Source organism: Nerophis ophidion, linkage group LG12 (genome assembly GCF_033978795.1).
Source record: "Nerophis ophidion isolate RoL-2023_Sa linkage group LG12, RoL_Noph_v1.0, whole genome shotgun sequence".
Lineage (NCBI taxonomy): Eukaryota > Metazoa > Chordata > Actinopteri > Syngnathiformes > Syngnathidae > Nerophis > Nerophis ophidion.
Window position 1 is genome coordinate 58,493,698 of NC_084622.1, and position 27,037 is coordinate 58,520,734.

Below are 27,037 nucleotides of genomic sequence, written 5' to 3' on the forward strand. Positions count from 1 at the left end.
GTCATGGGACCGGACCCCCTCCACAAGGGAGGGAGAAAGAAAAGAAGCGGCAGATCAACTGGTCTAAAAAGGAGGTCTATTTAAAGGCTAGAGTATACAGATGAGTTTTAAGGTGAGACTTAAATGCTTCTACTGAGGTAGAGGCAATTAGCTACCTGCTGCCACCTACTGATATGGAAGAGTATTACATGGTTACTCTGCCGAGCTCTAGACAGCACCAACATTCAACAACAACAACACATCATTTGCAGACTATAATTACTGGTTTGCAAAAAAATATTATGAACAAAAATAGGTGAAATTAGATAATCTCCCAAGGCACACTAGCGGTTGAAAAACACTGCTCTAAACCATACCCGTTGTCTGTGTCATGTTGAATAAAGCCTCAAAGGTATTTCGATGGTTTATACAGCCCACCTAATAAGCGCCTGTGCAGTATTGTATGTGTGTCGGTGTTTATTCCTCCACTGTGGGAGGTCTCACTAGCTTACCATAGCAGTGGGTTTGCTGCCTCCCCACCTGTACCTCTTCGAAGGCTTCTGTCTTGCCCCCCCCCCTCACGCTCACCTCAGCCCCTCGTGGAGGTTATGTATGTCCCAAGCTCCGCGGGTATGCACAGCGAAGGAGACGCGGGGAAAAACAGCGGAAGCTTTATCTGGTGCAGGAATGCAGAAAATGTGGAAACAATCGGGGGGTGAGAGCCGTGGCTTTCAGAGCCCCGAGGTGACAAAGGGGTTTTCACCCGGGAAGCGTTTGGCCGAGGTGGGAGTCGGCGGGCCGCTGATAGTGATGGTCGCCTGAGAAGAAAGGGAGGGGGGAAAAAGGGCCTCTTAACTGGGTTAGCTTTTCGGGGGCAGACAGGCTGCTTACACAACACAGACGCCTGTTTGGAGAGAGATGTAGAGTGGCAGCAGGATGGATGGATGTCTTAGGGTGTCAGAATGCTGTGTTGATAAAAGGCCTAAGATGTTGTTTTTCTTTTGTAAAGCCCATCTCAAACGCCACAATGTTCCATTAGAGAAGAAAGAGGGTATATATGCCCCCTGATAGAGATGCGCGGATAGGCAATTATAACATCCGCAACCGCATCACCAAAGTCATCATCCACCCGGCGTCCACCCGAACCAATATTTTATCAGAACCGCATCGGCCCGCCACCTGCCCGCTGAAATACATCAGAGGTCGGCCACCTTTACCACTCACAGAGCTATTTAAACCCGTTTCACAGAGTAATGAAGACAATGGGAGCCACTAACGTTCTCGCGAATATCCAATGGTGTTCATCCTGATGACAAGAATATGGGCGTGCTGTGAAGCCATTGCCTTTGACACCTTCAACAACATGTACGAACCGATTGTTAGTCCGGCAACATGTTGTGTGCAGCTTCCGCAATCACACGTACAAGATTGAAAGGCATGCTGGGTGATACAGAGTACACTGATGGTTGTGATATAAACAACTTTAACACTTACTAATATGCGCCCCGCTGTGAAGCCACACCTAACAAGATTGACAAACACATTTCGGGAGAACATCCTCACAGTAACACAACATAAACGCAAATCAACAAATACCCAGAATCCTTTGTATCCGTGACACTTCCTTAATATATTTTACCGACGCACTTTACGGACGCACCGTGGGGTGGGGGGGGGGGGTGTATAATATAGTCAGGAAGTGTAATGATACAAAGGATTCTGGGTATTTGTTGTGTTGCGTTTATGTTGTGTTACTGTGAGGATATTCTCCCGAAATGTGTTTGTCAATCTTGTTTGGTGTGGCTTCACAGCGTGGCGCATATTACTAAGAGTGTTAAAATTGTTTCTATCACAACCATTAGTGTACTCTGTGTCACCCAGTATGCCTTGCAGTCGTGTGCGTGTTGCTGCGGAAGCCACACACAACATGTTGCTGGACTGACAAGCAGATCGTACATGTTGGAGTAGGCGACAAAGCCAATGGCTTCATTGCACGCCCTAATATTTATTGTCTAGGTGACTGCCGGCAGTCATTCTAGAGAATATTTGCGTCTCCTAGTGTCTTCTTCGCTTTGTGACACGGGTCTTAATTGGCTCTTTGAATAGCAAAGGATATCGATCCCAGAACCATGTATATAAAATATTTCCGGATGGTTCAACCGCCACCCGCCCGAATCTAATCAAAATCTATTTTTTCGTCATGTCACCCGCCTGACCCGTGGTTTATCCGCGGACTCCGCGGATGAGACAGCAAACCGCGCATCTCTACCCCCTGAAGCCCCTTTACTTTGGACATGAGGAATATTCTCAGCCAAGTGCATATTACAGGAAAGTTCCCACACTCTTTATTTACGAAGCCACGCCGTTGTAACACTTGTCTTGCTGAAATAAGCAGGGGCGTCCATGATAACGTTGCTTGGATGACAACATATGTTGCTCCAAAACCTGTATGGACCTTTCAGCATTATTGGTGCCTTCACAGATGTGTAAGTTACCCATGCCTTGGGCACTAATACACCCCCATACCATCACACATGCTGGCTTTTCAACTTTGCGCCTATAACAATCCGAATGGTTATTTTCCTCTTTGTTCTGGAGGACACAACCTCCTCTGTTTCCAAATTAAATTTAAAATGTGGACTCGTCAGACCACAGAACACTTTTCCACTTTGCATCAGTCCATCTTAGATGAGGTCGTGCCCAGCGAAGCCGGCGGCGTTTCAGGGTGTTGTTGATAAATGGGTTTGGCTTTGCATTGTCGAGTTTTAACTTGCACTTACAGATGTAGCGACCAACTGTAATTACTGACAGTGGTTTTATGAAGTGTTCCTGAGCCCATGTGGTGATATCCTTTACACACTGGTGTTGGTATTTGGTGCAGTACCACCTGAGGGATCAAAGGTCCGTAATATCATCGCTTACGTGCAGTGATTTCTCCAGATCCTCTGAACCTTTTGATGATTTTACGGACCGTAGATGGTCAAATCCCTAAATTCCTTGCAATAGCTCGTTGAGAAATGTTCTAAAACTGTTCGGCAATTTGCTTACAAAGTGGTGACCCTCGCCCCATCCTTGTTTGTGAATTACTTAGCCTTTCTTGGAAGCCGTTTTTATACCCAATCATGGCACCAAACTGTTCCCAATTAGCCTGCACACCTGTGGGATGTTCCAAATAAGTGTTTGATGAGCATTCCTCAACTTTATCAGTATTTATTGCCACCTTTCCCAACTTCTTTGTCACGTGTTGCTGGCATCAAATTCTAAAGTGAATGATTATTTGCAAAAATTTTTATATATATAGGGCTTCACGGTGGTAGAGGGGTTAATACGTCCGCCTCACAATACGAAGGACCTGCAGTCCTGGGTTCAAATCCAGGCTCGGGATCTTTCTGTGTGGAGTTTGCATGTTCTCCCCGTGAATGCGTGGGTTCCCTCCGGGTACTCCGGCTTCCTCCCACTTCCAAAGACATGCACCTGGGGATGGGCCCCTCCCACCTCCAAAGACATGCACCTGGGGATAGGTTGATTGGCAACACTAAATGGTCCCTAGTGTGTGAATGTGAGTGTGAATGTTGTCTGTCTTTCTGTGTTGGTTCTGCGATGAGGTGGCGACTTGTCCAGGGTGTACCCCGCCTTCCGCCCGATTGTAGCTGAGATAGGCGCCCGAAAGGGAATAAGCGGTAGAAAATGGATGGATGGTATATATATATGTATATATATATATATACACACACATTATACCGGTAATCTTTTTTTTCTTATTGCAATAGTTCACCTTCAAGGGGCGCTGGACTAATTCCAGCCTTGGAGGCGCGTAAGAACCAAAGTACTTAAGCCGATGAGAGAATAGGTGTGGGAACACCCATATTTAAGGGTTGCTCCACCCAAAGTGTGCATCTTGGATGACGGTGTGCAGCGACAGACTTGAGTCTAAGAGGGAAATGTTGCTCAGCCAGAATCCGTGCAGTTGCACATCATTTCCCCCTCGAGCACGTGGGAGGATGTGTCCCATTTGTGCGCAGGTTTGCTGCTTTGCATTCTGGGCGTCACTTCGCTCTCGTTCTTTATGCTACGTTTCTTTCGTTGGCTTTGTTTGAATGTCTGTGTGCTGCGGCACATACTGATGCTGTCGTAAATAGATGTGCAAATGGTATTAATGGAACAATTTGTTAGCCCTGACAATGAAGTGCTAATCGATAGAAGTGCATTAAACTATTAGACACGCACGCTGACTAGCTCACACGTGCGTGCAATCACACACACACACACACACACACACACACACACACACACACACACATTGACGCACTAAGGTGTACAGAATATTCAGGGAAACACTGCACACCAATGATTGTTTTGCCCTCAAGTGGCACAGATCGGGTACTTTTGCGAGTGTAAACGCTCCCAAGTGCTTGAAATCAGATTTTTTTCTCTCATTAGATTCAGGGCCCATCAGGAGGTAATCCGAATCCGGTTGGAATCTGATCTTTTCCAATAGGACTGCAGTGTAAACGGGAATGCGGTTATATAGGGACGTCCCTAATAACCCGTGTTATTAGGGACGGCGTGGCGCAGTGGAAGAGTGGCCGTGCGCAACCCGAGGGTCACTGGTTCAAATCCCACCTAGAATCATCCTCGTCACGTCCGTTGCGTCCTGAGCAAGACACTTCACCCTTGCTCCTGATGGGTGCTGGTTGGCGCCTTGCATGGCAGCTCCCTCCATCAGTGTGTGTGTGAATGTGGAAGTAGTGTCAAAGCGCTTTGAGTACCTTGAAGGTAGAAAAGCGCTATACAAGTACAACCCATTTACTTATTTATTTATACTTTGATTCTGAAGAAATAGCGATTGTCAGAGGACCAGAGATGTTGTACGTTGTGGCATATTTGCTTACATCGGGGGTGTCAAACAGGTTTTATTCGGCCAGCGGGTTGGGTTTGCTAAGTATAAAAATGAGCGGAAATTTTAAATGAAAGAAACTGCTGTTCTAAATGCGTCCACTAGATGTCGCAATAGCAATTCTATGTATCATCTATATCTCATGTATATCTCCCTGCCCACTGGGTGTGAGTTTTCCTTGCCCTTTTGTGGGTTCTTCCGAGGATGTTGTAGTCGTAATGATTTGTGCAGTCCTTTGAGACATTTATGATTTGGGGCTGTATAAATAAACATTGATTGATTGATTGATCATTGTAGATCAGGGGTCGGGAATCTTTTTGACTGAGAGAGCCGTGAAAGCCAAATATTTAAAAATGTATTTCCATGAGAGCCATATAATATTTTTTAACCCTGAATACAACTAAATGCGTGCATTTTTAAGTAAGACCAACATTTTTAGAGTATAATAAGTCTCTTACTCTTTTTTTTTTTTTTTTTTTGTCCTGTCCAGTTTCTCAGGCAACTCATATAGTTGATGTAGATGCCCATATCGGCTGTTCAGATTTACTTTATAAAAGAGAAGTGTAAGATACTTCTCTTGTTGTCTTTTTTGAATGTGACTTTATTAAATGTATTTATATTATCATTTGGTGCAGCCGGGCCGGAGCAGGAGGGGATAGAAAGAGAAAAAAAAGGAAGACAGAGGGGGGAATTGTGGAGGATAAGAAGGGGATTAGACAGAGAGACAAAAACAACAACAGCAAACACAACAAAAACAACAACAACAATAGAACAACACCAGCACATACGTTATGTACAAATATGATCGTAAAAGTGATAGCAAATAAGCAGTTAGTGAAATAAATAATATAGTAATGACAATGAGCATTTTTACACTAAAACTGGAGCAATACAAATACCAATAAGAAATAGTGCTATTGATAATGAATAAAACCAATAGTTGACCTCTATTATCAACAATAAAGTTGTTCAAATGCAATGATACGTATACATAATGATAGCTAGAAAGATAATTTAAAAAATTAAAAAAAGGAAAAAAGAAGAAGGAATACCGAAAGATGAAAGGGAAGAGAGAGAGGCAACCTATATTAATCTTGTAGATTGTTATAGTAACAATGGTTTAAGCTCTGTCAATGTCTCTTACTCTTTTTTTAATAACATTGTCATTCTGAAGCTAACCAATAATAAATAAAATAATTCTTACCATTGATGCGACTTCTTGAACAGGTGCGGTAGAAAATGGATTGATGGATTAAAATGCATTAGAATGTTTTATATATTTTGAACGTTATGTTTAACAAAAAAAAAACATGCACCTGGGGATAGGTTGATTGGCAACACTAAATTGGCCCTAATGTGTGAATGTGAGTGTGAATGTTGTCTGTTTATTTGTGTTGGCCCTGCGATGGGGTGGCGACTTGTCCAGGGTGTACATTGCCTTCCGCCCAAATGCACCCCCCGCGACCCCAAAAGGGACAAGCAGTAGAAAATGGATGAATGGATGGATTTTTAACATTGTGATTCCCAGCCTAATTATTCATTACTTATTGTGTTTAAGCAATGTCAGCTAAGATTTATCTGAGAGCCAGATGCAGTCATCAAGAGCCACATCTGGCTCGAGAGCCATTGGTTCTCTACCCCTGTTGAAGATGATGCTACATGTGTAAAAAAAAAAAAAAAAAAATTATGTTTGTGCACCAGTCGAGGAAAATGAGCAAACTATATAAATAACATAATGTAATTAGATTTTGATATACTTTGTTATCTTGATGGACTGAAAATTATCACCAATGCAGAGGGGTTAGTGCGTCTGCCTCACAATATGAAGGTCCTGAGTAGTCAGGGTTCAATCCCGGGCTCGGGATCTTTCTGTGTGGAGTTTGCATGTTCTCCCCGTGAATGTGTGGGTTCCCTCCAGGTACTCCGGCTTGCTCCCACTTCCAAAGACATGCACCTGGGGATAGGCCCCTCCCACCTCCAAAGACATGCACCTGGGGATAGGTTGATTGGCAACACTAAATGGTCCCTAGTGTGTGAATGTGAGTGTGAATGTTGTCTGTCTATCTGTGTTGGCCCTGCGATGAGGTGGCGACTTGTCCAGGGTGTACTACGCCTTCTGCCCAAACGCAGCTGAGATAGGCTCCAGCACCCCCCGTGACCCCAAAAAGGGACAAGCGGTAAAAAATGGATGGATGGATGGCATTTAAAATGTTGGTGTTTTTTGCTTTAGTGCAGTCTACACTTATCTCTTATGTGTGACTGCCATCTACTGGTCACACTTATCATTTCACCATGTACCAAATAAAATAGCTTTAAGGTCGGTAAGCACAACCAAAATCATTCCATACATTAGGCTCGTCGGGTTATAAGGCGCAACATCGATTTTTGAGAAAATTGAAGGATTTTAAGTGTGCCTTATAGTCCGAAAAATAAGGTCGTTTTCAACTATAAGAACATTTTTCTTTGCATGCATGTTATAGCATTTTAAATGATGACAATGCTAGTAAAATATCTGCTTAAAAAACAAACAAGTCAAATGGTATGGATAAAAAGTTAACTTAAAGTTCCAATGATTGCCACACACACACTAGGTGTGGCAAAATTATTCTCTGCATTTGACCCATCACCCTTGATCACCCCCTCGGAGGTGAGGGGAGCAGTGAGCAGCAGCGGTGGCCGCGCCCGGTAATAATTTTGGGTGATTTAACCCCCAATTCCAACCCTTGATGCTGAGTGCCAAGCAGGGAGGTAATGGGTCCCATTTTTATAGTCTTTGGTATGACTCGTTATAGCCTTTGGTATAACTCGTGGTAGGGCCTTTTTTTTTTTTTGTTCACGTTGTTGAATTGTGCATGCGACTGACGTCAAGGCCACATGGGGGCCTGTTTTTACTGGAATCTGATAAAAGATCACATTTTATTTGCAGTGTAAACAGTCAGCTGGACAAAATTTCAGAAAAAAAACAACAATTTGGGCCACTTTGGCCTGCAGTGTAAACGTAGTCATAGTTTATTGTGTTGCTTCACTTTGTCCTCCTAAACCAGAGCTGCGGCCCGTTGAGCTTTTCAATCTGGCCTGCCGGACATTCCCAAATATTTTCTTTCGATCTTTAAGATACTGTAGCTGCCATTATGATGTGCAGTGATTATTTTTTTCAAATGACCGTAAGTCTTGAACTATAGAAAGTACTTCAATGGTTGGAATAGGCGCTTTTGCATGATATATTAGTTACTATGGGTGTGGGGAAAAAATCGATTCGAATACGTTGTGCGATTCAGAATCGATTCTCTTTTTTTTTTTTAAATCCAATTTTTTTTTCTTATTAATCCAACAAACAGAAATACCATAACAATGCAATCCAATTCCAAAACCAAACCTGACCCAGCAACACTCAGAACTGCAATAAACAGAGCAATTGAGAGGAGACACAAACACCACACAGAACAAACCAAAAGTAGTGAAACAAAAATGATTATTATCAACAACAGTATCAATATTAGTTATCATTTCAGCATAGCAGTGATTAAAAATCCCTCATTTGTTGCGATCCGCTACTTGGATCACCACATATGGTTTATACTTCCAGTTGTTGTATCACTGTTGTTCTACACCCTTACTTCCTGTTTAGTCAGTCACCATGGTTGCTCATTGATCCCACCTGCTAATCACGGTTTCTGCACACCTGTCACTTTTTGATTACTCCCCTATTTAAGCCCGTCCCTTTTCGTTATTCTTTCTGGGACTCTAATTTGCATTCGAGCAACATTCACGACTGTCTACTACCCGTATGTATTTTCTCGCTAGCTCTTATGCTAAGCCACTCGATATTCCAGCTTTCATGCTGAATGTTTTTTGTTTACACTTTTGTGTGCTTCGTGCCAAGTATAGTTTTTGTATTTTCTATTCCTAGCTTTCATGCTAGCGCCCTTGGTTTATTTTTGTCTGTTAGCTCCAGTGTTTTTGTTCATAGTCTGTTTTTGTTAAGTGTAATAAATCATTTAAACTTACCGTTGCTGTGTTCATGCCGACGCATCCACAAAGGGACCAATCTGGCATCACCATGCCAACCAGTCGTAACATCATTGACATTATCATTAGACATTTGTAAAAAAAAAAGAACAATAGTGTCACAGTGGCTTACACTTGCATGGCATCTCATAAGCTGGACAACACACTGTGTCCAATGTTTTCACAAAGATAAAATAAGTCATATTTTTGGTTTGTTTAGTAGTTAAAACAAATGTACATTATTGCAATCAGTTGATAAAACATTGTCCTTTGCAATTATCAAAGCTTTTTTTTTTTAAATCTACTATTCTGCTAGCATGTCAGCAGACTGGGGTAGATCCTGCTGAAATCTATGTATTGAATGAATACAGAATCATTTTGAATCGGAAAAATATCGTTTTTGAATCGAGAATTGAATCGAATCGAAAAAATCGATATATTATCGAATCGTGGGACACCCAAAGAATCGCAGTCCTACTGGTTACCATGGTAATCTCAGTCACAGCAGGCACCAAACAGTGTGGGTGGGGAGCGTTTCCACAGAGTGTTTCCAGAGCGGACAGTCTGAAATGAGGGTGTCAGAGACAGACACAGAAGGAGATTTTTACAGCAAAGTTCTAAACCTACGTGATATATCATATTGTAGATGGGGTTTTTTTTGCCCTTCGCGTTCATATTTTGGTGTATTTGTTGAATTTTTGTTGTCCATCCATCCATCCATCATCTTCCGCTTATCCGAGGTCGGGTCGCGGGGGCAGCAGCCTAAGCAGGGAAGCCCAGACTTCCCTATCTCCAGCCACTTCGTCTAGCTCTTCCCGGGGGATCCCGAAGTGTTCCCAGGCCAGCCGGGAGACATAGTCTTCCCAACGTGTCCTGGGTCTTCCCTGTGGCCTCCTACCAGTTGGACGTGCCCTAAACACCTCCCTAGGGAGGCGTTCGGGTGGCATCCTGACCAGATGCCCGAACCACCTCATCTGGCTCCTCTCCATGTGGAGGAGCAGCGGCTTTACTTTGAGTTCCTCCCGGATGGCAGAGCTTCTCACCCTATCTCTAAGGGAGAGACCCAAACTCATTTGGGCCGCTTGTACCCGTGATCTTATCCTTTCGGATAAGATCATGACCATAGGTGAGGATGGGAACGTAGATCGACCGGTAAATTGAGAGCTTTGCCTTCCGGCTCAGCTCCTTCTTCACCACAACGGATCGGTACAACGTCCGCATTACTGAAGACGCCGCACCGATCCGCCTGTCGATCTCACGATCCACTCTTCCCTCACTCGTGAACAAGACTCCTAGGTACTTGAACTCCTCCACTTGGGGCAGGGTCTCCTCCCCAACCCGGAGATGGCACTCCACCCTTTTCCGGGTGAGAACCATGGACTCGGACTTGGAGGTGCTGATTCTCATTCCGGTCGCTTCACACTCGGCTGCGAACCGATCCAGCGAGAGCTGAAGATCCCGGTCAGATGAAGCCATCAGGACCACATCATCTGCAAAAAGCAGAGACCTAATCCTGCGGTTACCAAACCGGAACCCCTCAACGCCTTGGCTGCGCCTAGAAATTCTGTCCATAAAAGTTATTTTAAAATAATTTTTGTTGTATTTTGTTAAATATGTCGATCGAGAGGGGGGTGTGACGTTCATATTTTGTTAATATTCAGTGTTTTATCGTTCATAGTTACCGTATTTTTCAGAGTATAAGTCGCACCTGCCGAAAATGTATAATAAAGAAGGGGGAAAAACATATATAAGTCGCACTGGAGTATAAGTTGTGTTTTTTGGGGAAATTTATTTAATAAAACCCAACACCAAGAATAGACATTTGAAAGGCAATTTAAAATAAATAAAGAATAGTGAACAACAGGCTGAATAAGTGTACGTTATATGAGGCATAAATAACCAACTGATAATATGTTAACGTAACATATTATGGTAAGAGTCATTCAAATAACTATAACATATAGAACATGCTATACCTTTACCAAACAATCTGTCACTTCTAATCGCTAAATCCCATGAGATCTTATACGTTTTTGATTGATTGATTGAAACTTTTATAAGTAGATTGCACAGTACAGTACTGGCGACTTGTCCAGGGTGTACCCCGCCTTCCACCCGATTGTAGCTGAGATAGGCGCCAGCGCCCCCCGCCACCCCAAAAAGGGAATAAGCGGTAGAAAATGGATAGATGGATGGACAGTACAGTACATATTCCGTACAATTGACCACTAAATCGTAACACCCAAATAAGTTTTTCAACCTAGTTAATCAATTCATGGTAAAAGAGTTGCTTGCATTGGCCGAGAATCGAACCCGGGCCTCCCTCGTGGCATGCGAGAATTCTACCACTAAACCACGTCTAGTCTCTTACGTGAATGAGCTAAATAATATTATTTGATATTTTACGGTAATGTGTTAATAATTTCACTCATAAGTCGCTCCTGAGTATAAGTCGCACCCCCGGCCAAACTATGAAAACAACTGCGACTTATAGTCGAAAAATATGGCAACATTGTAAATCCATCCATCTTCTTCCGCTTATCCGAGGTCGGGTCGGGGGGGCAGCAGCCTAAGCAGAGACATTGTAAATCCCGCATTGTTTATTTTCATGTACATACTGGGTGTCTCATTCAGTAAAAAAAATCAAAAAAATCCATTCTGTTGTTTAAGGCGGTCTGTCATAAGCTTTTTAGAAATCAATCAATCAATCAATGTTTATTTATATAGCCCCAAATCACAAATGTCTCAAAGGACTGCACAAATCATTACGACTACAACATCCTCGGAAGAACCCACAAAAGGGCAAGGAAAACTCACACCCAGTAGGCAGGGAGAATTCACATCCAGTGGGACGCCAGTGAACATGCTGACTATGAGAAACCTTGGAGAGGACCTCAGATGTGGGCAACCCCCCTCCCTCTAGCGGGTCTAACATGATACTGTGAAAGTTCAATCCATAGTGGCTCCAACACAGCCGCGAGAGTTCAGTTCAAAGCGGATCCAAGACAGCAGCGAGAGTCCCGTCCACAGGAAACCATCTCAAGCGGAGGCGGATCAGCAGCGTAGAGATGTCCCCAACCGATACAGGCGAGCGGTCCATCCTGGGTCTCGACTCTGGACAGCCAGTACTTCATGCAATGGCCACCGGACCGGACCCCCTCCACAAGGGAGGGGGGGACATAGGAGAAAGAAAAGAAGCGGCAGATCAACTGGTCTAAAAAGGAGGTCTATTTAAAGGCTAGAGTATACAGATGAGTTTAAATGCTTCTACTGAGGTAGCATCTCGAACTGTTACCGGGAGGGCATTCCAGAGTACTGGAGCCCGAACGGAAAACGCTCTAATCAATCAAACATTATTGTGAGGTTTTGTATTAGTGTTGCTAAAAATCAGATATACCGACCCCTCGGAAACATTTTCTCTACAACTTTGGCCCCCTGCATCAAAAAATTATCCCAGGCCTGTCCTAAACAGTGTCCTCTTCTGCGGATAAAAAAATAAATCCGTAAAGCACAATACAAACCAAATCTGCAATGTATATCAAACCCCAGCTATGAGAGTATAATTGATCACAACCTCAGACTAATCATGCATTCATTTGTCATTGTTAGCTTTCAACGATTCACAAGGTTAGTGTCTGTCTTTTCCATCCATACTTTCGATCTAACTCCCCTTGTTTGTACCCCTCCTGCGTCTTGTCCGACCTCAGCAGGCTTGGCCCAGCGGCACCCAGCAGATCCTGCTGCCCCCAGCCTGGCAGCAGCTCACTCACACCTCGGTCCAGCACGCCGCCGTCATCCCGGAATCCATGAGCAGCACACAGCCTCTCGCCAGCTGGAGGTAAATAACACCTTTCCCTTGCTTTCAACTGCCCGGCCTGCCTTGACCTTGTGTGTGTCTGCTGTGGTTAGACTTGGAAAGTTTGAAAATGTGTCAAACTTCAGGTTAATCAATACAATCTATATGTTTTTATTGTAACAAATAAATATAAAACAGTGGAGATGTTGTACCGGGGACTCAAGCGCAGGGAGGCCCCTGGGCTTTTGTAAAGTTTGAAAAAAAAAAATTCTGGCATTTAACCTTCGTCTTGTGTTAGGGTCGGCACCGACCCGTTTTAGTTTTTAAATGCATAAAAGAACCACATAATTGTATTTTTATGCATCAAGGCTTTTTGACTTTGTCAGGAACCTCTTTCAACAAAATAAAACTTGTTTTTTTTGTTTCACTAAATTATAAAATGCTCTGGTTGAAATTATGACCTTGGTGTTGTTAGGGTCGGTTTCGACCCAGTTCTAAAAATAAGACTATAAAGCACTAAGTAGAGCCACAACTGAACACACTGACGGCCAGCTCCTCTCCCAATCATGTGAGCTTTAGTGGATTCTCATTTTACCTTGTTATCCAGTACAAAAACAAACAAAATTTATGTGGTTCTTTTATGCATTTAAAAACAAAAATGTCCAGACATTTGAGGTCAATTCAGTATAGAGTTGTTACTATGTTAAAATTATCAATCAATCAATCAATCAATGTTTACTTATATAGCCCTAAATCACTAGTGTCTCAAAGGGCTGCACAAACCACTACGACATCCTCGGTAGGCCCACATAAGGGCAAGGAAAACTCACACCCAGTGGGACGTCGGTGACAATGATGACTATGAGAACATGATACTGTGAAAGATCAATCCATAATGGATCCAACACAGTCGCGAGAGTCCAGTCCAAAGAGGATCCAAGACACAGCAGCGAGAGTCCCGTTCACAGCGGAGCCAGCAGGAAACCATCCCAAGAGGAGGCTGATCAGCAGCTTAGAGATGTCCCCAGCCGATACACAGGCGAGCAGTACATGGCCACCGGATCGGACCGGATTCCCTCCACAAAGGAGAGTGGGACATAGGAGAAAAAGAAAAGAAACGGCAGATCAACTGGTCTAAAAAGGGAGTCTATTTAAAGGCTAGAGCATACAAATGAGTTTTAAGGTGAGACTTAAATGCTTCTACTGAGGTAGCATCTCGAACTGTTACCGGGAGGGCATTCCAGAGTACTGGAGCCCGAAATGAAAAAGCTCTACAGCCCGCAGACTTTTGTTGGGCTTTGGGGATCACTAATAAGCCGGAGTCCTTTGAACGCAGATTTCTTGCCGGGACATATGGTACAATACAATCGGCAAGATAGGATGGAGCTAGACCGGGACAGAATGGAGCGAATTTTAGCGATATTGCGGAGATGAAAGAAGGCCGTTTTAGTAACGCTTTTAATGTGTGCCTCAAAGGAGAGAGTTGGGTCGAAGATAATACCCAGATTCTTTACCGTGTCGCCTTGTTTAATTGTTTGGTTGTCAAATGTTAGAGTTGTATTATTAAATAGAGTTCGGTGTCTAGCAGGACCGATAATCAGCATTTCCGTTTTTTTGGCGTTGAGTTGCAAAAAGTTAGCGGACATCCATTGTTTAATTTCATTAAGACACGCCTCCAGCTGACTACAATCCGGCGTGTTGGTCAGCTTTAGGGGCATGTAGAGTTGGGTGTCATCAGCATAACAGTGAAAGCTAACACCGTATTTGCGTATGATGTCACCTAGCGGCAGCATGTAGATGCTGAAGAGTGCAGGGCCAAGGACCGAACCCTGGGGAACTCCACACGTTATCTTAACGTAGTCCGAGGTCACATTGTTATGGGAGACGCACTGCATCCTATCAGTGAGATAAGAGTTAAACCAAGACAGGGCTAAGTCTGACATACCAATTCGTGTTTTGATACGTTCTAATAAAATATTATGATCGACAGTATCGAAAATTATTAAAATGAAAAAAATAAATACAACTAATTTATTTAAGAGGTGTGTTCTAATACCCCTCAGTAATGGTCAGGTAACACAACAACCTTTTTTTTTTATTTATACGACTCTCTTGAGGTTTGTTTTACCATTTTTTCCAATTGAAATCGAGGGGTATACTGACAAAAAAAAGGCCCAATGGCCCACACCAAAAATATTAAAACCAATATTTTCATGGATAAGGAAACCTAACGAGGTAACCAAGAGATGAGAAACAAATTGGATGATAGATAATTGTTTTTAGTGTATTTTACAGCTGATTTAAGACATGGGTCAAAAGCGACCCGTTAACATAAGAGATGGTAACAGAAAGCTAACACAAGAGGAAGGTTAAACATGTAATTTGTAGCGATGAGGTGGCGACTTGTCCAAGGTGTCTGATTGTGGTTGTGATAGGCGACCCTGAACGGGACAAGCGGTAGAAAAATGGATGGATGGAGTTTTTCTAGATATGTCAATCGCATCTTTAAAACGTTAAAACACTGATTGAGGTGTTTCACATGTGTTTTAACATGCTAGTTTCAATTAAATCCTTTCAATAATATTTTGTTTATTGCATGTAAACATACAAAGTGCCGTGTTTTCCGCATATTGTCAATATACTTATGGCTAGGAATGGGGGTGTGGCCTTGGCGCTGCCAATATGACAATATAAACTTAGAATAATCCTTAATGATGCATATATTTTCCTTAGATAGGCTTAAAAATTGTCATAATGATAAATGATAAATGGGTTGTACTTGTATAGCGCTTTTCTACCTTCAAGGTACTCAAAGGGCTTTGACACTACTTCCACATTTACCCATTCACACACACATTCACACACTGATGGAGGGAGCTGCCATGCAAGGCGCTAACCAGCACCCATCAGGAGCAAGGGTGAAGTGTCTTGCTCAGGACACAACGGACGTGACGAGGTTGGTACTAGGTGGGATTTGAACCAGGGACCCTCGGGTTGCGCACGGCCACTCTTCCACTGCGCCACGCCGTAATAATAATAACAAAATTTGAGTTATTAATCATTAGTACTAACATTCATATATTATATCATTTTGCTCTATTTTTCAATTGTTTTCTGCTTATTTTATGAGTACAATGTAACACAGGCTGCACTTTGTACACCGCTGGTTTATTGAATGAATGAATGGTTTATTTTGAGCCATGCAAACAAAACAAGAGAATGAAATAAAATACAAAAGAAATATATAGATACATTATTTTTACACCTACATTGGAAACATAACATGTGACTAATCTTTTGTAGATGTCAAGATTGGCTCAAAAGGGAGTGGGAAGAAGTAAACTTCTTAGGTCCCACCCCTATACATATACAATATATATATATACAATATATAATACAATAATATATATAATATAATTCAATTCAGTGGTTGCTGCTATATATTGTCTATATAAAATACATTTAAATTCACACACACTTACATATATACATATGTACACACACATATATACACACACATATACAATTTATATATACATATATACATATACACACACAATCACATACATACACACATGCATATACCCAAAATACACACATATCCATCACACACACACACACACACACCTATATAAATACTATATGTATAATAGTATATATAATATACACTTTTGTCAATCAATCAATGTTTACTTATATAGCCCTAAATCACTAGTGTCTCAAAGGGCTGCACAAACCACTACGACATCCTCGGTAGGCCCACATAAGGGCAAGGAAAACTCACACCCAGTGGGACATTGGTGACAATGATGACTAGGAGAACCTTGGAGAGGAGGAAAACATTATTAACAGTTTATGGTTCCTATGGGAACAAGCTTTCATTTGGACTGTGATATTAGTGGTTAATAGTGGATCTGTGGCTGTGGAGCTACTGCCCCTGATCAACAGGACCTGAGGACCACTCTTATTATGTGTCCTATGCTGTGCATTAAAAGAGACGAGGGGAGCCCCCTGCCAGAGGAGTTATCAACAACATATTAACATATGTTGTTCTGCCCTCCATGAATGTTGGAATTTAGTTTCCCAAATGCCGTATTTTTCAGACTAGAAGGCACAGTTTTTTTCATAGTTTGGCCGGGGGTGCGACTTATACTCAGGAGTGACCTATGTGTGAAATTATTAACACATTACCGTAAAAAATATCAAATGATATTATTTAGCTCATTCACGTAAGAGACTAGACGTGTAATATTTCATCGGAATTAGCGATTAGGAGTGACAGATTCTTTGGTAAAGGTATAGCATGTTCTATATGTTATAGTTATTTGAATGACTCTTACCATAATATGTTACGTTCAGAGGTGGGTAGAGTAGCCAGAAATTGTACTCAAGTAAGAGTACTGTTATTTTAAGATGTATTACTCAAGTAAAAGTAAGGAGTAGTCACCCAAATATTTACTTGAGTAAAAGTAAAAAGTATGTTGTGAAAAAACTACTCAAGTACTGAGTAACTGATGAGTAACCTGTTTGTTTAATGATTACGGCAACAAGTAATGCACAAAAACATAAAAATAGCAATGAGCAAATTCAGAGCCACAAATATCTTAAGCAAGTAAAACAATAATATATATTAAATAATAGTACATTAAAATAAAATTTAAAAAATGGCACATTGAGCCACAATAACTTAACAGCACCATAGGCTCAGTAGGCATTCATTGATTTGATTGATTGATTAAAACTTGTATTAGTAGATTGCACAGTACAGTACATATTCCGTACAACTGACCACTAAATGGTAACACCCCAATAAGTTTTTCAACGTTTATCAATTACTTAATAAATGACCAAGTCGAGGTGATCTACTTCATATATACATATACATATACATACACACACATATCATTTATACACACACATATCATACATACACACACAAATCATCTACATATATTTGAAGGGAACGCCTCCACACATAAACCGTTAAAATGTATACATACATTTATATATTCAGTATATCATTTATAATTATTTTGCCGTTTTTGTTGACATGTTAAAGGTGTTTTAATGAATAAACATGCATGTTTAACACATAGATTCCTATCTTTCATGAAGACAAGAATATAAGTTGGTGTATTACCTGATTCTGATGACTTGCATTGATTGGAATCAGACGTCCACGTTTTCAAATGGAGGAAAAAAAAGTTCCTCTTTTCTGTCTAATACCACATGAAAGTCGTTGGTTTTTGGCATCTTATTTGTCCAGCTTCCATATTCGTTTTTATACACTTTACAAGAAATACATTGGCGGCAAACGCCGTAGCTTGCTAGCTTGTTTGCTAGCTTGTATGCTCTGGCTTTCGGAGACTCTTATTTTGTTAGCGCAGGCGCGATGGAGCGGCACTTTTATTGTGAAGACAGGAACTGTGCGATCAGTCTTTAGGCTTTTGACGGGAAGTACGGTTGAAATAAAAAGTGTCTTTTTTTCCTTTACACTTTTGATTGATTGATTGAAACTTGTATTAGTAGATTGCACAGTACAGTATATATTCCGCACAATTGACCACTAAATGGTAACACCCCAATAAGTTTTTCAACTTGTATAAATCGGGTCATGTGACCGCCTGGCTCTGTTTGATTGGTCCAACGTCACCAGTGACTGCATGTGATTGGTGAAACGCAGGCATGCTCAGATTCTACTTTGAAGCTCTGTCATAAAACAAAACAAACATTAACAGATCGATAAACAAAAGTAGCGAGTAGCGAGCTGAATGTAGATAAATGGCGCGGAGTAAAAGTAGCGTTTCTTCTCTATAAATATACTCAAGTAAAAGTAAAAGTAAGTCGCATAAAAACTACTCGTAGAAGTACAATTTATCCCAAAAGTTACTCAAGTAAATGTAGCGCGTTACTACCCACCTCTGGTTACGTTAACATACCAGACACCTTCTCAGTTGGTTATTTATGCCTCATATAACGTACACTTATTCAGCCTGTTGTTCACTATTCTTTATTTATTTTAAATTGCCTTTCAAATGTCTATTCTTGGTGTTTTGTTTTATCAAATAAATTTACCCCAAAAAATGTGACTTATATATGTTTTTTTCTTCTTCTTTATTATGCATTTTTGGCCAATGCGACTTATACCCCGGAGCGACTGATACTCCGAAAATACGGTATGTAAACGGTCTTTTAAATGAGAGAGGGAAAAACACAACCCGGGGTTGTTTATTGAAAGTCTCCACAATTAAGTTACGGTAAAATTAAGCACATAAAGGAAAGCGCATCAATATCCATATGAAGTGCACATAATTGTAGGAATCATGTTAAATCAACAATATAGTTTGTTGTAAACTGAAAAAAAAGCTATTTATTTATACCGGATTAAGGTTGGCTCCAATGCCGCCAGCTTAATGCTAACGTACAATGGACGGCTCATTGACAGGCTAACAGAAATTAGCAGAGCAAACGTGTACAAATGTTTATCAAATGAAATTTTAACAAAACAAAACTGACACAAAACAGCAAGTATATTTCTACTTCCAGGCATATATTCACCAAAGTCTGTAGAAACTAATACACAAAACCCCAAACTATTCATCCATCCATTTTCTACCGCTTATTCCCTTTCGGGGTCGCGGGCGGCGCTGGCGCCTATCTCAGCTACAATCGGGCGGAAGGCGGGGTACACCCTGGACAAGTCGCCACCTCATCGCAGGGCCAACACAGATAGACAGACAACATTCACACACTAGGGCCAATTTAGTGTTGCCAATCAACCTATCCCCAGGTGCATGTCTTTGGAAGTGGGAGGAAGCCGGAGTACCCGGAGGGAACCCACGCATTCACGGGGAGAACATGCAAACTCCACACAGAATGGAATGATTTTGGTTGTGCTTACCGACCTCAAAGCTATTTTATTTGGTACATGGTGAAATGATAAGTGTGACCAGTAGATGGCAGTCACACATAAGAGATAAGTGTAGACTGCACTAAAGCAAAAAACACCAACATTTTAAATGCCATCCATCCATCCATTTTTTACCGCTTGTCCCTTTTTGGGGTCACGGGGGGTGCTGGAGCCTATCTCAGCTGCGTTTGGGCAGAGGGCGTAGTACACCCTGGACAAGTTGCCACCTCATCACAGGGCCAACACAGATAGACAGACAACATTCACACACTAGGGCCAATTTAGTGTTGCCAATCAACCTATCCCCAGGTGCATGTCTTTGGAAGTGGGAGGAAGCCGGAGTACCCGGAGGGAACCCACGCATTCACGGGGAGAACATGCAAACTCCACACAGAAAGATCCCGGGCCTGGATTTGAACCCAGGACTGCAGGACCTTCGTATTGTGAGGCAGACGCACTAACCCCTCTGCCACCGTGAAGCCCATAAACCGAACTATTCATTATGAAACAAATAATGTAGTCAATATTTTGTAAAACATGATTGCAGGAGATAAAAGCACATATATCACCTGGAAGTTGAAGTGCTAATTACTCTATCGCAAAATCCAAAACTTAAATTATGCATATAATATACTGCGGGCTTCACGGTGGAAGAGGGGTTAGTGCGTCTGCCTCACAATACGAAGGTCCTGCAGTCCTGGGTTCAAATCCAGGCTCGGGATCTTTCTGTGTGGAGTTTGCATGTTCTCCCCGTGAATGCGTGGGTTCCTTCCGGGTACTCCGGCTTCCTCCCACTTCCAAAGACATGCACCTGGGGATAGGTTGATTGGCAACACTAAATTGGCCCTAGTGTGTGAATGTTGTCCGTCTATCTGTGTTGGCCCTGCCATGAGGTGGCAACTTGTCCAGGGTGTATACCACCTTCCACCCGATTGTAGCTGAGATAGGCACCAGAGCCCCCTGCGACCCCAAAGGGATCAAGCGGTAGAAATGGATGGATGGATAATATACTTTAATTAATTGCACATAGTCAAAATGAAAAAGTGTGATTAACCTGTTAAAATATGTAATCATTTGACGCACACTTATAGAAAATCACTCCTGAGCAAAATTGATAGACAGGGGGAAAAATATTCTGATATTCCACTGGTGCATTAGACTTAGACTTAGACAAACTTTAATGATCCACAAGGGAAATTGTTGCACACAGAATCTCAGTTACAAAGGATGGAAAGGATAATGCACACAAAGAAAGCGAAAACAAAAAGTTAAGTTAAAGTACCCATGATTGTCACACACACACACACACACACACTAGGTGTAGCAAAATTATTCTCTGCATTTGACCCATCACCCTTGATAAAACCCTGGGAGGTGAGGGGAGCAGTGAGCAGCAGTGGTGGCCGCGCCCGGGAATCATTAATCCGATAAAGTAGACAAAAAATGTACCATAGTAGCAATATAACATATAAGTAATATTTACATATTATATATAAGGTATGTAATATATATTCCATCCATCCATTTTCTACCGCTTATTCCCTTTTGGGGTCGCGGGGGGTGCTGGCGCCCATCTCAGCTACAATCAGGCGGAAGGCGGGGTACACCCTGGACAAGTCACCACCTCATCACAAGGCCAACACTGATAGACAGACAACATTCACACTCACATTCACACACTAGGGACCATTTAGTGTTGCCAATATATATTGATATATTATATTACATTATATTATATTATATTATGATATATACAATGTATAACAAATCATGCACAATATTACAGTATTTGAAACAGCTGCAGTAAAAAAAAGGGCAGCATAAAATAAAGAGTAGATTACAACCAGATTGAAAGTGTATCATCAAAAGAAACAGGAGCAAGACACATGAATAACGAGTCTGCAAATTTCTTAAAACAGGCAAAAAAAAATCTTCTCTAAAATCTCCAGATGGCAAAAAGGCTTTTTTTTCTTTCAGCCTCGGTAAACTGCACTAGTCAGACCTCTTGCACGGCGTCATTGCTGCAGAGGTTGGACACAGTCAGACGCTGATTTTCCATTTTGTAAAAGAGCCCGAGGGCGATGGGACAAAATGTCAAGTGGCAGACGGCCCCAAAAAATGTCACCTACGTGTATGTATGCAGAGCCGCGAGATCCTATTGGCTTCTCTTAAAAGACTCAGGCCTATCCTTGACCCAAATTAAGGTCTTTACTGACGCTGACTGCAGCATCTGCGAGAGAAGGGCTTTAAGACGGACTTTCGGGTTGTGCGGTGGCATCAATTAATGACATCTGACAGAAAATTACAAGAAAGACAGATTTTAATGCACATTTGGACTTTTTTTGTTCCACTGTTTGAGTTTAAATGCAGTTTCCCATAAGTTACCCACTCCTTTTTATTTCTAGAGTATAATAAGTCTCTTATTCTTTTTAATAACATTGTTATTCTGAATCTAACTGTGGAGGGGACGTGGCCTGCGGGTCTGCAGCGAAGCAGGGTGTTGCCAGGATCGGCCTCGAAATCAGCGACAGGTGCGTAGACGGCCCACCTGGGCCTTGTTATCTAATCACCTGTCGCTCTGTTTATAATCCGCAGCCAGGAGGAGAGACGGGGTTAGGGCTGGAGCCAGAGTGTGAGCGAGAACGAAATAAAAAAAAAAAAATGCTGGAAAGCAACTGAGAGACTTATTGAAAAATAAAACAATATTGTAACTTTGAAACAGGCTCTTATGTCGGTGCTTGGTGGTCTGAAGAACCCCCAGGAGGGCAAGCCCCACACTACCCTGTAATAAATACCGTATTTTTCGGAGTATAAGTCGCTCCGGAGTATAAGTCGCACCTGCCGAAAATGCATAATAAAGAAGGGAAAAACATATATAAGTCGCACTGGAGTATAAGTCGCATTTTTTGGGGGAAATTTTTTTGATAAAACCCAACACCAAAGAATAGACATTTGAAAGGCAAATTAAAATAAATAAAGAATAGTGAACAACAATAAGTGTATATTATATGAGGCATAAATAACCAACTGATAATATGTTAACGTAACATATTATGGTAAGAGTCCTTCAAATAACTATAACATATAGAAAATGCTATACCTTTACCAAACTATCTGTCACTCCTAATCGCTAAATCCCATGAAATCTTATACGTCTAGTCTCTTACATGAATGAGATAAATAATATTATTTGATATTTGACGGTAATGTGTTAATAATTTCACACATAAGTCGCTCCTGTGTATAAGTCGCACCCCCTGCCAAACTATTAAAAAAAACTGCGACTTATAGTCCGAAAAATACGGTAAATAGCTTCTTACCATTAACGCAACTTCTTGAACAGGTGCGGTAGAAAACGGATGGCTGTATTAAAAATGCACAAGAATGTTTTATATTTTGAACATTATTTTTAACACTGTGTTTACAAGTGGAAATATTTATTACTTATCGTAAGTAATGTCAGCTCAGATTTATCCAAGAGCCAGATGCAGTCATCAAAAGAGCTTGCGAGCCTTAGGTTCCCTACCCCTGGTTTGATTTAACATTTCCAGAACTTATGCAGATCCCAAATGTAAAAGGCTAGGAAAATTGTTGTTGGTATTTTTTTGCATAATGGGACCCTAATTACTCTATCGCAAAAGCGATAGAGTAATTAAAGTGTGAAGCGACCGGAATGAGAATCAGCACCTCCAAGTCCGAGTCCATGGTTCTCGCCCGGAAAAGGGTGGAATGCCATCTCCGGGTTGGGGAGGAGACCCTGCCCCAAGTGGAGGAGTTCAAGTACCTAGGAGTCTTGTTCACGAGTGGGGGAAGAGTGGATCGTGAGATCGACAGGCGGATCGGTGCGGCGTCTTCAGTAATGCGGACGTTGTACCGATCCGTTGTGGTGAAGAAGGAGCTGAGCCGGAAGGCAAAGCTCTCAATTTACTGGTCGATCCACGTTCCCATCCTCACCTATGGTCCTGAGCTTTGGGTCATGACCGAAAGGATAAGATCACGGGTACAAGCGGCCCAAATGAGTTTGGGTCTCTCCCTTAGAGATAGGGTGAGAAGCTCTGCCATCCGGGAGGAACTCAAAGTAAAGCCGCTGCTCCTCCACATGGAGAGGAGCCAGATGAGGTGGTTCGGGCATCTGGTCAGGATGCCACCCGAACGCCTCCCTAGGGAGGTGTTTAGGGCACGTCCAACCGGTAGGAGGCCACGGGGAAGACCCAGGACACGTTGGGAAGACTATGTCTCCCGGCTGGCCTGGGAACGCCTCGGGATCCCCTGGGAAGAGCTAGACGAAGTGGCTGGGGAGAGGGAAGTCTGGGCTTCCCTGCTTAGGCTGCTGCCCCCGCGACCCGACCTCGGATAAGCGGAAGACGATGGACGATGGATGGAGGACCCTTTCAGCAATTTGTAAGACAACAGGTTTACAAACATTCTAGCAACATCATGTTTGTGGTTGTGTTTGGTCAAAAAGTAAACAATAAGATGCGAGACTTATGAAGCAAGCACTTCCCTGGAAGCCTGGCCTTTATCGAATTACGTTGCTTTTACAAAAGCAGATTCTCCTGAGGGATATGTGCAAGACGGCCATGAACACACACCATGTGAAGGATAGCCTGTCAGGGAGAGAAGCAGGATGTGGCTTCATAACGTGGAAGTGGGGTGGCTGCAGGGACTGTGTATGTTTAGACCAGACCCAAAATGTTGAAACAGACATATTGGACCAAAAATACAAAAACAAATCTGGCTGGAGCCGCACAACAAATTTAAAAGCCATATTTCATACAGATAGTGTGTCTTGAGATATAAATTGAATTATGAAGACTTAAAGGAAACTAAATGAGCTCAAATATAGCTACAAATGAGGCATAATGATGCAATATGTACATACAGCTAGCCTAAATAGCATGTTAGCATCGATTAGCTTGCAGTCATACAGGGACTAAATATGCCTGATTAGTACTCCGCACAAGTCAATAACATTAACAAAACTCACCTTTGTGCATTCACGCACAACGTTAAAAGTTTAGTTCACAAAATGAGACAGAAAAAGAAGTGGTATAAAACTAGGCTGACCATATTCTGAAATCCCAAAAAGAGGACACATAGGTGAACATTTGCCAATGACACTCGAACTTGCTTTATAAATGATATATTCATTTAAATAAAGCAGGGGTGCCCATTACGTCGATGGCGAGCTACCAGTCGACCGCGGGGGGTGTGTCAGTCGATCTCCAGCCAGGCTTTTAAAAAAAATAGACCTAAAAATGAGTGATCATCAATCTTCACCAAGACGTCACTTAAATGACATTCACGGTACCGGAGGGTCTTGTGAGATGACGCTGGCTGCTGCAAGATCATTATTATGAAAATATGACCGAGAGGAAGGCCAGAAACACTTTTTATTTCAACAGACTCTCGCGCCGTACCTTCCGTCAAAACTCTAAAGGCCGACTGCACATTTCCTATCTTCACAATAAAAGCCCTGCTTCATGCTGCCAGCGCTAACTAAATACAGAGTCTCGGAAAACTGGCGTGCACAAGCGATCCCTCAGAAAGCTGGCGTGCACATCACTTGTGCACGCCAGCTTTCCGAGACTTTTATTTAGTTAGCGCAGGCAGCATGAAGCAGGGCTTTTATTGTGAAGATAGGAAATGTGCAGCAGTCGGCCTTTAGAGTTTTGACGGAAGGGACGGCGCGAAAGTCTGTTGAAATAAAAAGTGTTTCTGGCCTTCCTCTCTGTCATTTTTTCATAATAATGAACTGGCAGCAGCCAGCGTCATCTCACAAGACCCTCGGGTGCCGTGAATGTCAATCAAGCAAGCTACGGAATTTGCCGCCAATGTTTTTCTTGTAAAGTGTATGGAAGCTGGATGAATTAGATGCCAAAAACCAACCACTTTCATGTGGTATTGTACAGAAAGGACAACTTTTTTTCTCCTCCATTTGAAAATGTGGGCGTTATCATCATTACTGTCTGATTCCAATCAATGCAAGTCATCAGAATCAGGTAATACACCAACTTATATTCTTGTCTTTGTGAAAGAAAGACATCTATATGTGTTACACATGCTTGTATTATCATTAAACACATTTAACTTGTTTACAAAAATGTCTCTTTCATAAATAAATAAATATAAATGATATATATAAATGAGGTAGATCCCCTCCAGTTGGTCAATTGAAAAGTAGCTCGCCTGCAGAAAAAGTGTGGGCACCCCTGAAATAAAGCATTTTTTCTCCTCTGTTGACGGCTGTGTTGGCGCTAGGGATTTCTAAAATGGGGTCCCAGGGACCCCAGCAAGTCTTAAAAATGGGGTCCCACAGTACATTTTTGGGGTCCCACTTTTTTCTAAGCGTTTTGAAAACAAATGATAAACTTAATTCATTTAAAAAAATAATTAAAAAAGAAAACAAATGTGTATACATATATAAATGTATTCTGTTCTAAACATTCATTCACTTTCTTCTTTCCTTCACTTTACCGCTGCTGGTAGTTTTTCTTATGTTTTTATTTAATAAGTTGTAGGTGTGTTTATTTCAGTATAAAAGTGTAAAAAGTGTTTTGCTTGGGTCATGAAATGATAATAATGGTGTGCCAGGGCATACATACATTTTATATTTAACGCTTAAATCTCTGGAGTCTTACACTCACCTTAGTGTTTACCAAGAAGTCTATTTCCTTTTTCCGGCAAAACTCGAACCAACACTTCCTGTCAATAGCGTCACTTCCCTTACTTCCCCGGAAGTCCTGCCCCCCAACCAAAGCCATTGGCTAACACCCTGTAGCCCCTCGCTACAATATTTAGAGCTAGTGTGATGTTATGAGCCAGGGAATAAAAGGACTACACTACCCAGCATGCAACAGGAGTGACGAGCATGCGCGGGGGGTGTGTCGCCATGATGGCATCTTGTATGTTGTGATATGCACGCTCTGAAAGTAAACGTTAAGAACTCAGCCAACAAATACACGCAACCCTTATTCAAAACGCCGGACATTTGACGCATTTAAAAAAAAAAAACGCCCGGATACGCCGGACAAAAAAGGACATGTCCGGGGAAAAGAGGACGTATGGTCAGCCTACATAAAACACGTCCTAGAAAGTCGGAGAAAGTTGTACATGTAAACCAGGGGGTGTCCAAAGTGCGGCCCGGGGGCCATTTGCGGCCCACAGGTAATCGTTTACCAGCCCGCCACACATTCTAGAAAAAAAGCAAAATTGATAGTATTGCAAAAATAAAAATAATAACATTTTTAAAAAGTGGAATGAGGTGAAATCTAATGAGAAAAAGTGGCAATGTTAACACAAAGCTGCCATGCAGGCAGTTTTATTTTCTTGTTTTTCCATTGCTCAAAAAAAAAAGGACAAAAAAATCTAAGTTATAATGAATTATTACTTAAAAATGATCACTTTAAAATGTTTTTTGTGGAAAAAAAATATTGCATATGTTGTG

The 27,037-nt window shown here is 41.9% G+C and overlaps 1 protein-coding gene across 3 annotated transcripts in view; it reads left to right on the forward strand.

Annotated features, from left to right (window-relative positions):
- hipk2 (homeodomain interacting protein kinase 2) overlaps window positions 1-27,037 on the forward strand; it is a 352,565-nt gene that overhangs the window by 296,597 nt on the left and 28,931 nt on the right. For 2 of the 3 annotated variants that reach the window (XM_061917853.1, XM_061917855.1), the window contains exon 10: window positions 12,587-12,722. In XM_061917853.1, the coding sequence (XP_061773837.1) occupies window positions 12,587-12,722 (136 nt within the window). The remainder of the gene's footprint in view (window positions 1-12,586; window positions 12,723-27,037) is intronic. The other variant, XM_061917854.1, reaches the window with a different exon arrangement.